Below are 14,100 nucleotides of genomic sequence, written 5' to 3'. Positions count from 1 at the left end.
CAAATTTTCTCCCCATCCCAAAACACCATGCATTCTGATTAACCCTTCCGCCAATCTGCTCTCCCTTCTATCACACCCCTCCCTTCCCTTATTCTCATCTTCTCTCTTTTCTTACAGGGCAAGACAGATTTCTATACCCAATTACCTGTATTTCTTATTTCTGAGTTGCATGCAAAAACAATTCTCAACACTCATTCCTTAAACTTTGAGTTCCAACTTCTCTTCCTTTCTCCCTCCCCATCCATCCTGTAGTGTAAGATAGATTTTCGTACCAAATTGACTGTATATGTTATTTGCTCCTTAAGCCGAATGTGATGAGGGTAAGCTTTACATATTCCCTCTCACCTCCCCCCTTTTCTCCTTCACTGAAAAAGCTTTACTTGCCTCTTTTATGAGAGATAATTTGCCTCATCCTATTTCTCTTTTTCCTCCCAATATATTCCTCTCTCACATCTTAATTTTATTTTTTAGATAGCATCCCTTCCTATTCAACTCACCCTGTGTCCTCTGTCTACATGTATATATACATATATGTATAATCCCTTCAACTGCCCAAATACTGAGAAAAGTTTCAAGAGTTACAAATATTATCTTTCCATGTAGGAATGTAAACAGTTCAACTTTAGTAAGCCCCTTATGACCTCTCTTTCCTGTTTATCTTTTCATGCTTCTCTTGATTTCTACGTTTGAAAGTCAAATTTTCTATTCAGCTTTGGTCTTTTCATCAAGAATGCTTGAAAGTCCTCGATTTCACTGAAGGACCATTTTTTACCCTGAAGTATTATATTCAGTTTTGCTAGGTAGGTGATTCCTGGTTTTAATCCTAGCTCCTTTGACTTCTGGAACATCATATTCCAAGCCTTTCAATCCCTTAACGGAGAAGCTGTCAGATCTTGTATTATCCTGATTGTATTTCCACAATACTTGAATTCTTTCTTTCTGGCTGCTTGCAATATTTTCTCCTTGACCTGAGAACTCTGGAATTTGGCTACAATATTCCTAGGAGTTTGTCTTTTCAGATCTCTTTAAGGAGGTAGCCAGTGGATTCTTTCAATATTTATTTTACCCTCTGGTTCTAGAATATCAGGGCAGTTTTCCTTGATAATTTCATGAAAGGGGGGGCAGAGCCAAGATGGCAGAGTAGAAAGATGCACATACACTAGCTCTTCCCCCACAGTCCATAAAATACCTATAAAAAATTACTCTCAACAAATTCTTGAGCAGCAGAAGCCACAGAACAATAGAATGAAAGAGATTTAAGGTAACTTGGAAAGCCTATAGGAAAGGTCTATCCCATGGGATGCTGAGCAAAGCGGAGCCCAGCCCTGGCCACACTGCACCAGGAGGAGCAGGACTGGAACAGGTCTCTAGGGCAGAATCCTCAGCAGGGAGGGTCTCAGATCCCTTAACCCACAAGCACCAAAGAAAGTTTCAAAGATGAGTGAGAGGGTTTTCCCAAGTGGGCAAGAGGGGAACAGGGTTCCCCCCCAGCACTGGCCCCAGGTGGCAGTGGCAGACAGCAGTGTTGGCATCAGCTGCAGGGTCCATCTGTGAAGTACTCCACCTAAAGCCCCTGGGGGAATTGAGCAGCTGATCTGAATTTCGGTCCTGAGCATGGTCCTGGGGGGAGGAGGACCACTAGGACTCTCCTCTTGACAAATGATTCAGAAGTCAAGTAACTGGCTGGGAAAATGCCCAAAAATGGGGAAAAAAATAAGACCACAGAAGGTTACTTTCTTGGTGAACAGATATTTCCTTCCATCCTTGCAGATGAGGAAGAACAATGCATACTGTCAAAGGAAGTCAAGGCTTCTGCATCCCTCCAAAATGAATATGCAACGGGCTCAGGCCATGGAAGAGCCTGAAAATCGAGTCAACAGCTTGCTAAAGGAGACCCAAAAAATGCTGAAGAAAATAACACGTTGAAAAATAGGCAAACTTAATTGGAAAAAGAGGTCCAAAAAGCCAATTAGGAGAAGAAGGCTTCAAAAAAGCAGAATTAGTCAAATGGAAAAGGAGGTTCAAAATCTCACTGAAGAAAATAGTTTTTAAAAATGAGAGTGGAGCTGAGGGAAGCTAAAGACTTTATGATAAACCAAGAAATTACAAAACAAAACCAAAAGAATGAAAAAATAGAAGATAATGTGAAATATCTCATTGGAAAAACAACTGACCCGGAAAACAGATCCAGGAGAGACAATTTAAAAATTATGGGACTACCTGAAAATCATGATCAAAAAAAGAGCCTAGACATTATCTTTCATGAAATTATCAAGGAAAACTGCCCTGATATTTAGAACCAGAGGGCAAAATAAATACTGAAAGAATCCAACGATCACCTCCTGAAAGAGACCCAAAAAGAGAAACTCCTAGGAATATTGTGGCCAAATTTCAGAGTTCCCAGGTCAAGGAGAAAATATAGCTAAAGCAGCTAGAAAGAAACAATTTGAATATTGTGGAAATACAATCAGGATAACACAGAATCTGGCAGCTTTTCCATTAAGGGATCGAAGGGCTTGGAACAGGATATTCCAGAAGTCAAAGGAACTGGGATTAAAACCAAGAATCACCTACCCAGCAAAACTGAGTATAACACTTCAAGGAAAAAAATGGTCATTCAATGATATACAGGACTTTCAAGCATTCTTGAAAAAAAAGACCAGAAATGAAAAAAAATCTGACTTTGAAACACAAGAATCAAGAGAAGCACGAAAAGGTAGGTGGAGGGATTATACACACACACACACACAGCACAGGTTGAGTTGAATCAGAAGGGATGATATCTATAAAAAATAAAATTAAGTGATGAGAGAAGAATATATTGGGAGGAGAAAGGGAGAAATGGGATGGGGCAAATTATCACTCATAAAAGAGATAAGAAAAATCTCTTTCAGTGGAGGAGAAAAGGGAAGAGGTGAGAGGGGAAATGTGAAGCTTACTCTCTTCACACGTGGCTTAGGGAAGGAATAACATGCTCACTAAATCTGGCATGAAAATCTATCTTACACTACAGGAAAGTAGGGGAGAAGGGGACAATTGGGGTGAGAGGGATGACAGAAGGGAGGGCAAATGGGAGAAGGGAGTAACTACAAATAAACACTTTTGGGCGGGGACAAGGTCAAATGAGAGAACAGAATAATGGGAGGATGGTAGGATGAAGGGAAATATAGTAAATCTTATACAACATGACTATTAAGGAAGTCTTTTGCAAAATGATACCTATATACCTTGTATTGAATTGTTTGCCTTGTCAGTGGGGATGGGTGGGAAGGGAGGAAGGGAGAGAAGTTGCAATTCAAAGTATTAGAAACAAATGTTGAGAATTGTTATTGCTATAACTGGGAAATAAGAAATACAGGTAATGGGGTACAGAAATCTATCTTGCCCTACAAGAAAAGAGATGGGGTTAAGGGAAGGGTGGGGTGTGATAGAAGGGGTGGCAGATTGAGGGATGGGGTAATCAAAATGCAAGGTATTATGGAGTGGGGGAGTGGAAAGATGGGGAGAAAAATTGGAACTCAAAATTTCGTGGAAATCTATGCCGGGGAAATCTAAAAACAAATAAATAAAATTTTTTTAAAAAAAATAGATAATTTCATGAAAGATGATGTCTAGGCTCTTTTTTGATCATGGCTTTCAGGTAGTCCCATAATTTTTAAATTGTCTCTCCTGGATCTATTTTCCAAATCAGTTGTTTCTTCAATGAGATATTTCACATTGCCTTCTATTTTTTCATTCTTTTGGTTTTGTTCTGTGATTTTTTGGTTTCACATAAAGTCATTAGCTTTCCATCTGTTCCATTCCAATTTTTAAAGGACTATTTTCTTCAATGAGCTTTTGAACCTCCTTTTCCATTTGGCTAATTCTGCTTTTTAAAGCATTCTTCTCCTCTTTGGCTTTCTGGGCCTCTTTTGCCAATTGAGTTAGCCTATTTTTCAAGGTGTTATTTTCTTCTGCATTTTTGGGATCTCCTTTAGCAAGCTGTTGACTTGCTCTTCATGATTTTTTTGCATTGCTCTCATTTCTCTTCCCAATTTTTCCTCCGTCTCTCTTACTTGATTTTCAAAATCCTTTTTGAGCTCTTCCATGGCCTGAGACCATTACATATTTATTTTGGAGGTTTTAGATACAGAAGCCTTGACTTTTAGGTCTTCCTCTGACGGTAAGCATTGTTCTTCTTCATCAGAAAGGATGGGAAAAAATACCTGTTCACTAAGAAAGTAACTTTCTATAGTCTTATTTTTTTCTCTTTTTTTGGGGCATTTTCTCAGCCTGTTATGTTACTTGACTTTTGAGTCCTTTGTCAAGAGGAGGGTATACTCTGGGGACCTGTAAGTTCTCAGTTTCTCCAAGGTGGCACAATCAAGGGAGAGGAGCTTATTCCTCTCCTGGCCTGCGCTCTGGTCTGGGAGCTACCAAGGCTTTCCTGCCCAGGATCTGCAAGTAGAATTCCCTTTCCAGGGCCTCCACCAGCTCTACCATGCCAGCACTCTTCCTTACCCCAGGACTGCCACTGAGGACTGAGGCCCAGATCAGCCCCCAGGGGGCTTTAGGATGATGGCTCCAATAATGGGTGCTGCTGCTGCTGCCACCACACCACCTGGAGCCAAGGCTAGGGGAGGATCCTGCTTCCCTTCTCACCCAGGTGAAAAAGCTTTCTCATTCATCTTTGAAGCTGTCTTTGGCCTTTGGGGGTTGAGGGATCTGGGAACTGTAGCTGCTGACAGGGATTCTGCCCGAGGCCTGCTCTGGTCATGTTCCTGCTAGTGCTGCATGGCCAAAGTGGGCTGGGCATCGTGCGCTGTGCTGCACTCCGCAACCTGCGCGATAGACCTTTCCTGTCGGCCTTACAGGCTGCGTTGGGCTAGAAATCTCTTTCACTCTGTTGTTTTGTGGCTTCTCCTGCTCTAGAATTTGTTTAATCATTTTTTACAGGTATTTTATGGGCTTTGGGAGAAGAGCTAGAGTAGGTGTGTCTTTCTACTTTGTGATCTTGGTTCCGGCCCCATGATTGTTGATATTTCTTTCAGAAACATTAGTTCTGACTTTGATTGATCCAGCCAGACATTTCACATGATGTACTCTGCATATAAATTAAACAAATAAGGTGACAATATGTAACCTTGTCATACTCCTTTTCCAATCATAAACCAATCAGTTGTTCCATGTTTGGTTCTAACTTCTGCTTCATGCCCTGAATATAGCCTTCCTTAGACAAGTAATAAGATCAGATACTCAATGACATTATCTATCCATCTTGTCACATTTTATTGTGACCCACACAGGCATTAGTCTAGTCAGTGAAGGGGAAGTAGATGTTTTTCTGGAACTTCCTTGCTTTCTCCATAATCCAGTGAATACTGGCAATTTGATCTCTACTTCCTCCACGTCTTCAAAAACTAGCCTACTCAGCAGATTTCAGAAAAACCTGGAAAGACTTATCTGAACTGATACTATACAATGTAACAGTAACACTGTGCAATCATCAGCTGTGACAGACTTTGATCAACTCTTCTCAGGAATAAAACAATCTAAGACAATTCCAAAAGTCTCGTGATGGAAAATGCAATCCACATCCAGGGAAAAAACTATGGAGTCTGTCTGCAGATCAAAGTTCAATATTTTCTCTTTTTTGTTTTTTCTTTCTCATAGTTTTCCTTTCATTCTGATTCTTCTTTTACAACATGACTAATGTGGAAATATATTTAATATGTTTATGCATGTATAGCCTATGGCTCTGGGGGAGAAGTGAGGCTGGTGACAAGCATAGCCCTCCCTCACTCAAAACAAAGTCAAGTGCAAGTCATGTCATCATTTATCTGATGGCATGGTCTTCTTTGGCAATGAAGGATGTACACAATAGCCTAATCAGACTGCTTGCTGTCTTGTGGAGGGGAGACAAGGAAGGGAGAAAAAATATGGAACTCAAAATCTTATAAAAGTGGATACTGAAAACTATCTTTACATGTAATTGGAAAAAATAAAATACTATTAAGAGAGGAAAAAATAAAGAGACAAAAAAAAGCAAAAAACAAAACAAAACACCAGTCTGCTCTTCTGATAATTCTCGGTTCACATATTGCTTAAGCCTAGCTTGCAGAATCTTAAGCATAACCTTGCTGGCATCCTTGGCATTGCCCTTCTTTAGGATCTTTTCCACTTCAGTGGCAACTGTTGATTCTTCCAAATTTGCTGGCATAATAAGTGCACCACTTTAACAGCCTCCTCTTTTAGGATTTTAAATAGCTCACTGAAAATTTCATCACCTCCACTAGCCTTACTGTTAGCAATGCTTCCTAAGGCCTATTTGACTTCATTCTCCAGGACATCTGGTTCTAGATCACCAACCAGGTTATCAGTGATGTTAAGTTCTTTCTTGTATAGGTCTTTTGTATATTCTTACCACCTCTTAAACTCTTCTGCTTCTGTTAAGTCCCTACCATTTTTGTCTTTTGTCATACCCAATATTTGCATGAAATGTTCCTTTGTTGTCTCTAATTTTCTTGAAGAGATTTCTTGTCTTTCCCATTCTATTGTTTTCTTCTATTTTTTTGCATTGTTCCTTTAAGAAAACCTTCTTATCTCTTCTTGTTATTCTCTAGAATTCTGTATTTCATTGGAAGTATCTTTCCCTTTCTCCTTTCCTTTTCTCTTTCCTTCTTTCCTCAACTATACGTAAAGCTTCATAAGAGAGACATTTTGCTTTCTTGATCTTTTTCTTTGGAATCGTTTTGTTGCTGCCTCCTATACAATATTGTGACACTTCTGTCCATAGTTCTTCAGGCACTCTATCTAGTAGATCTAATTCCTTAAATCTATTCATCACCTCCATTTTATATTCATAAGGGATGTTAAGGTCAGATGGTTTTCCCTACTTTCTTTAATTTAAGTCTGAATTTTGCAATAAGACGCTCATGATCTGAGTCACAGTCAGCTCCAGGTCTTGTTTTAACTGACTGTTATTACAGCTTATCTACCTTTGTCTGCAAAGTATATAATCAATCTGATTTCTATATTGGCCACCTGGTGATGTCCATGTGTAGAGTTGCCTTTTGGGTTGTTGAAAAATTGTGTTTGCTATGACCAGAGAGTTTATCTTGACAAAACTCTTATTTATCTTTCCCTTGCTTCTCATGGAATCTCATCAGCTCCCACGACTTTAACTTTTATGTCTATTGCAGATGATTCCTGCATCTATATTAATACTTAACTTTGTAGGTAACACTAAGCTGATGATTTCTGTGGGTTTACTGTATATCCTGCAACTTTAGCAAAGTTGTTAATTGTTTCAACTAGCTTTTTAGTTTATTCTTTAGAATTCTCTAAGCATACCATCATATTGTCTACAAAGAGTGATAGTTTTGATTCCTCATTGCCTATTCTACTTTCAATTTCTTTTCTAGACTTATTGCTATAGCTAGCATTTCTAGTACAATATTTGTTTTGTGGTGACAATGTTGATTGAATTACTCCCCACAATACTGCAGTCCCTCCTAAATAGCTTCAACTCTCTCAAGTTGCAATTCTGTGTCACCAACTGCCTTTTCAACATCTCTAACTAGATGCCCTGTAGACATTTTATACTCAGTATGTTCAAAAAATTCATTACTTCTCCCCACAAAACTCTTCCCTTTTCCCAATCTTCCCATTTATTGCAAAGGCACCACTATTTACCCAGTTATTTAGACTCACAACTTTGGTGTCATACTTGACTCCTCACTTGCATATACTCACACATCCAACTTATTATTGTCTTATAATTCTTATTTTCATATAATCATCTGTGTACTCTTCCTCTCTCTCAACTTACTACCCTCTCATGGGCCCTCATCACCTCATAATTTTTATAAAAGCATAAGAACAGGCATGTGAAATGTGTCATTTTAAATGAAGAAGGGCATGTAAGACTCTCCAAATTAGACTTGTATTTAAGTTGGTTGTTATAATGCCTTGAGATAGCTAAAAATGAGCCACAAATATATTACTGTCTCCTGGCTATAAATAATTTTATATAAGACAAAGAAATTAGTTCACAGAAAAAATTTTTAAAATAATCAACAGGACGTCAAAATAACATTCAGAAAATGAACAGTTATACTGTTCACTATGAAAAAATTCATTGCCCATAAAATATGCCACAATAATTGTCTGTTTTGTAAGTCATTTCCACATTTATTTTGTATCCATTTTCACCTTTAAAATTCAAATGACCCTATTAATTCAAAATATCTATAATACACATTTTTTAACAAAAAAAAATCAAAGCATCCCCAACAAAATCACTAAAATTTTTTATTTATGTCTTTACTTGTGTGAAAAGTATTTTGTAATTGTATTACAATTCCTGGGTTTCTTTTGGCAGGTACACTCTCAAGTATTTTATATTGTCCACAATTATTGTAAATGGAATTTCTCTTTCTATCCCTTCCTACTGGACTTTCTTGGTAATACACAGAATTAATGATAATTTATGTGGGTTTATTTTAAATCCTGCAACTCTGCTAAATTTGTTGATTGTTTCAACTAGTTTTTTTAGCTGATTCTCTATGTATACAATCATATTGTTTGAAAAGAGTGATGGTTTTGCTTCCTCACTGTCTATTCTAATTATTTCAATTTCTTTTTCATCTTATTACCAGAGTTAGCATTTCTAATACAATACTGTATTAAAACAGACTGTATTAATACTATATAAAAAAAGGACATCCTTGTTTCACCCCTGATTTTACTGGGAAGGCATCTAGCTTATCCCTATTACAGATAATGCTTACTGATTGTTTTAGATAGGTACTACTTATTATTTTGAGGAAAGCTCCATTTATTCCTGTGCTTTCTAGTATTTTAAAAAGGAATGAGTGCTGGTTTTTTTTCGTCAAAAGCTTTTTCTGTGTGTATTGAGATAATCATATGATTTTTGCTGACACTTAGAATTCTTTGGAATAAATTCCTATAACATGACAGGTGACCCCAAAAGGCTATATGAAATGATATAATTTAAATGTTTGTGTAATTTACTTGTAAAAATGGAATGAAGTCTTCCTGCACCAAATAATTGCATCCAGGATTCATTAAAAGATGAATGAACTTTGCAGCATCATCATGGCAATTCTGAAGGATTCTAAAATAGATAAAATGCAGGGTATCAAATATCATTCTTATTTCTCTGTAAATATAACATGAACAAGGGACCTATGTGGTACAATATAGGATACAGATAATACATGTCCAGTTAATGGTAACATATAATAAATAGTAGTCAGTTAAAAAATATCACTAATTAGAGCATTATCTTCTGTTTAAATGAACATGTGTAATATTTAGACTGTAACAGTATGTTCAAAAACTTCTTGTTGTAATAGCCAATATTAGCCTCAATATATCATCAAGTTCCTCCTCTAATAAAATAATCCACCATTCTGTCACCAAAAATAACTACTTACTTTCTCCACATTGCAATAAACTTATGAACAGACACATATCCAGTTCGCTCTCCCCCAGCACCATAAAACAATGGCCCTTTCCAGTAGAGCGGACATCCACAGGCCTATTAAAAAACATGGAGAATACAACTGAAATTTTAGGCAAATAGATGGTAGCAAATTCGTGTATTTCAATTAAATAATATGGCAAACAAATTGATGGTAAGGTGACACAAACTAATACTACAGGTTGCAGATTCAAAGGCTCTGCTTCCACAAAGCATTTGCAAAAGATCATATAATATTCTTTGACAGGTGAAACTTTAGAGACAATTTGTTAAATTGTTTTTCAATTGTAAATATTAAACAAGGCATAAAACAGGGAGACATGTTCACTAAAAGTGTCTGTCATGGTCATGGAGGATGTACAAAATTCAAAAGGAAATGGAAAAAACTTTGTAAACCTTAAAGTACTATTTAGACAGAAGTTGTTTCTGTTGTTATGGAAAAGGGATTCTCTGGAGATGGGGAAGTTCTTCAGATGTTCCTTTCTGTGAATGATATGTTGCTGATAACATCAAGACACAGAATAGCTATAGCTAATTCAAGAGAGATTCCATCACTAAGTAATCCATATGGGAAAAACCAGACTGTGCCATAAAACTGAATAGCAAGTCTATTGAAGTAGTTCATTCGCATCATCTATTTTAGGCAAGCACCAAAGATGAGAAATGAGCTGGGAGCAAAATTGAATAGAAGCAGAAAAGCAGATTGTAGTCTATTTGAGAAGTGAATATACCTCAAGCTCCTCCTTGCCACAAAACCCTCTAATTTTATTTTATTTTTTTACATTTTTTAAAAATTTAATTAATCTATTTGTTTTCAGTTTTCAACAATCATTTCCATAAGTCTTAAATTTTCTTCCCATCCTTCTTCCTTCCCTTCCTGAGACAGTATGCAATATTATATGAAAACCCCCTAATTTTAAAACCTTGTCATGCTTAATGGTTGTGAATTCAATAACTGAATTCCATCTCTACTGAGAGGAACTACAGCTATTTGTTGGCTTTCATAACAATATAGAAATCTGATGCCTTTCAAAGTGTGATGGAGAACTTTCTAAAAATTGATCAAGCTGGATGGCTACTATATACATCTATGTAAGTTAGTCTTTGAGCCCTGAATTTGAATCAGGGTGTCCTGGATTCAAAATCTGCTTCAGATGAGTTAACAGACATAACGCATTTTTCAAATCTTAGAGCACTTTATAAATGCTAGCTATTATGAATTATGGTTGTTGTTATTCTTTACTAAGCTATGTGACCCAACCACTCCCAGCTTTAGTTTCCTTATCTCTAAAATATGGATAGTGATACTTTTAGCATTTATGTCAGGTAGGTAAATGAAGATCAAATGAGATAATATAATTACTACAATTACTACTACTATAGCCACCACTACCATTTCTCTTCCTCCTCTGATAATTCATGTTACATGTTGTTTTCCTCAGCAGAATGGAAGTTCTTTGGGGATAAGAACTGTTTTCTTTCTGCATCCCCAGCCTTTAGCACAACATATGAAATAAATGTTTGTGGACTGATTAACTAAGCACCTACCAAAGCTCAAAGCATCATGCTAAATATAGGTACTAAGCGCTGGAGATACAAGACAAAAAATGAAAGAAGACCCCAAAGAACTTAGTTTCCTAGACTACCACAGTAACAGAAGAATCAAACATACAAGTGACCTAAAGGAACTGGATGAGGTTTGGAATACTCGCTGTGGAAAATGGAATGTCAACTTGAATAAGGAGTACAATGAGTGTATTGCTGCAATGAGGGACAGCTAGATCAGATAACATATTTGTAGTGACCCCAAATACCATGATCTCGTGATTTCCTTCAACTTTCTTCATTAGTATATGAAGAGAAGTAAAGGAGGTAGATGGTGAGAATAATGTAACATTGGGGTTTGTAAAGGCTTGACCAGTGACAGGACAAGGTGGGCTAGGGATTAGACAACAGAGGATAGTGAACAACTAAACTGGTTTACCACAAGGTCAAGACAAGGAAGGAAATAGCCAGCGTAGGGGTTATGGCCTGGTACAGAAATGAGGAACAGAGGGAATGGAGGTCATGGTGAGAACAAAGAAAGAAGAGATTATAGATTAAAAACTGGAAGGAACCTTAAAGGTCACCTAGTATAGCCTCCTATTATTACAGAAAAGACTCAAGCCCAGAGAAGTTAAATGACTTGACCAAGATCAAATAGGTTAGAAGAGAATTACTATACAAATTCTATTGAAACAGAATTACTGATTTGAACTCAATTCCTTGGAACTAATTTCATTTCTGTTTCCACTGTACCACACTACCACAGGGCTGCACTGATATCTATTTAAATGCATTTTAATTATAGTAATTATGTAACAGTGTATCTATAGATGTGGACTGGAGGAATTCCAAGGTAATGAAATGGCGTTTACCTAGGTTTCATATAACTCCCTGATCAGTTCAGGCATTTCAGCTTATGATACATTATATAAAAGCATTCTAGGATGCCCATAAAGGGCATTGAGATGGCTTCCAGGTTTTAGTATTTCTTTTTCCCTGCATTTATTTCAGTTATGTACTTTTACTCAGAGTCCAGTACCCACTAGATCTGTCACAACTTGTTATCAGAGATACTTGAACTACTGCTTTTATTGTTCTTAGAAGAAAAACTTAAGTTTACTAAACAAAAAGCGATGCTTAAAACATAAGGAAAAAGTTCCTAAGTAACTTAATATTCTAAGAATTGTAGGAAAATTTTTTTCCTTTTCTTCTCTCCAAGAAGAAAATATTTTTAAAAATCTAGTCATATGAAAATTACTTAAAACTATCATTTTCCTATGGTCATGCCATAATATATAATACTCTTATGTTTTTAATACTCATATTTTTAATCTTTCCTGAAGCTACCTTTTAGTTTTGGACTAAAGACAAATATTTTATCACATTAATCTAGGGCACCCTCATGTTTATCTTTGCATTACACATAGCAAGTCCTTAACAAATGTCTCTAGAATGAATTAAAGTTCATATTTATATGAATTTTTGAAAACTGGAAATTGTTTAGAATTTGAAACCTAACTTTCATCAACACCTACAGACACAATAATAGGTATCAGCAGAGGAATTCACCAACAGCGAATTTTACATGGTCATACAATCTTACCTTTGCAACTTTACCCATATCTTCTAAAGTTGCTCTTTCATTTGGGAACTGAGAAAAAGTCTTCTCTATCTTGGTAATTACAGCATCTATATTCACTTTTTCTTTTGGACATCCTCTAGGAAAATAAAATGTTGGAATGCTTTGGCTCACTGCTGATGGTAGAGATTCCTCCTTCTTTGTTTGAACCTAAGGAGTAAACCATTCAACATGCTGAAAATACCCCAAATTGAAAACATGACATATCTTTCATAGCACAATACAATACAATGAAGCTGTCAAATGAATCTAGTTATCAAACCATTTGAAAGTCCTGACTCCCTCCTCTCATCTTTAAAAATAAAATTTCTGTTAAAACCAATTCATTAATTTCCAAGTATTATTCAGAGAAATCTTCAATTTATCCATTCAAATCAACCTTACTTATTTTGACAGGTAATAGAGGCATACATAGACATGTTATTCAACTTAATCCCAAATATTAATTCAACAACTACAATACACTAGCACTATGCTACATGCTGTGGGTATAAAAACTAAGGACAAGACAGTCTCCACATTCAAGACACAGCATTAACTAATGACAATTGCACGTGCTTGCGTGATGCAGTGCCAAAGTGACAGACAACAAACGCTAAAGGATCTCAAAGCAGAGGAAGATCAATGTGAGCTGAACCTATTCCATAGCTCTCCCCTAAATTCTTCTTTCCTTTAATCATTTCATATTCCCACCCTCAATTCTCAACAGATGGTCTTGCCTTCCATTTTATGAAGAGTGAAGAACCTACTTGAGCACAGTCATCTCCATTCCTTAAAATATATCTATAAAATGGCCAGGGTTGTTGCAAGGATCAAATGAGATATTTGTAAAGTGCTTATTAGCACAGTGCGTGACACACAGTGGGCACTTAATAAATGCTTATTCCCTTTCCTACCTCTTGCCCATTACCACCTAACTTTCACATCCAAAGGCCTACCATCCATACAACTACCTACTACCTGAACATTATTTAACCCATTTCTATGTCTGAGATAAATGCCTTACACAGAAGCTCATCATTCTATTCACTCTCATCTCCTCCAATAACTGTCGCATCTTTTTTTTGCATCTTCAATATTTCCCTTTCCAATGACTATTTCATCTTCTCAAACCCTCTACCTTAAAAAACACAAGGAAAAAAATTTCCCCTCTTAACTTTTTTATTTCCCTCAAGCTATCACTTTTCCTTTTTCTTTTCATAAGATCATAGATTTTGAGCTGGAAGAAATCTTATAGTCCAACTTTTACGTTTTACAGATGAGAAAACCAAAATATGGGGAATTTAAGTGCAAATTCGCATTGATAGTTAGATCAGGGATTATAATCAAGGGGCCTCTGATCGCAAATCTAAGATTGTTCCCATAGTATCCAAATTTCTCTCTTGCCTTCTCCAGGACAGTTCAAATTTTCTGCTTCTATTTTTTTTTT

The 14,100-nt window shown here is 36.6% G+C and overlaps 1 protein-coding gene across 4 annotated transcripts in view; it reads right to left on the bottom strand.

Moving 5' to 3' along the window:
* Positions 1-14,100, bottom strand: part of PPP2R3B (protein phosphatase 2 regulatory subunit B''beta) — a 109,180-nt gene that overhangs the window by 51,594 nt on the left and 43,486 nt on the right. For all 4 annotated transcript variants that reach the window (XM_072614529.1, XM_072614528.1, XM_072614530.1 and 1 more), the window contains exons 2-4: positions 12,636-12,821; positions 9,441-9,544; positions 9,016-9,118 (exon numbers count right to left, since the gene is read on the bottom strand). In XM_072614529.1, the coding sequence (XP_072470630.1) occupies positions 9,016-9,118; positions 9,441-9,544; positions 12,636-12,821 (393 nt within the window). The remainder of the gene's footprint in view (positions 1-9,015; positions 9,119-9,440; positions 9,545-12,635; positions 12,822-14,100) is intronic.

This window comes from Notamacropus eugenii, chromosome 5 (assembly GCF_028372415.1).
Source record: "Notamacropus eugenii isolate mMacEug1 chromosome 5, mMacEug1.pri_v2, whole genome shotgun sequence".
In the NCBI taxonomy this organism is placed as follows: Eukaryota; Metazoa; Chordata; class Mammalia; order Diprotodontia; family Macropodidae; genus Notamacropus; species Notamacropus eugenii.
This window is presented reverse-complemented; position numbering and strand designations above follow the sequence as displayed.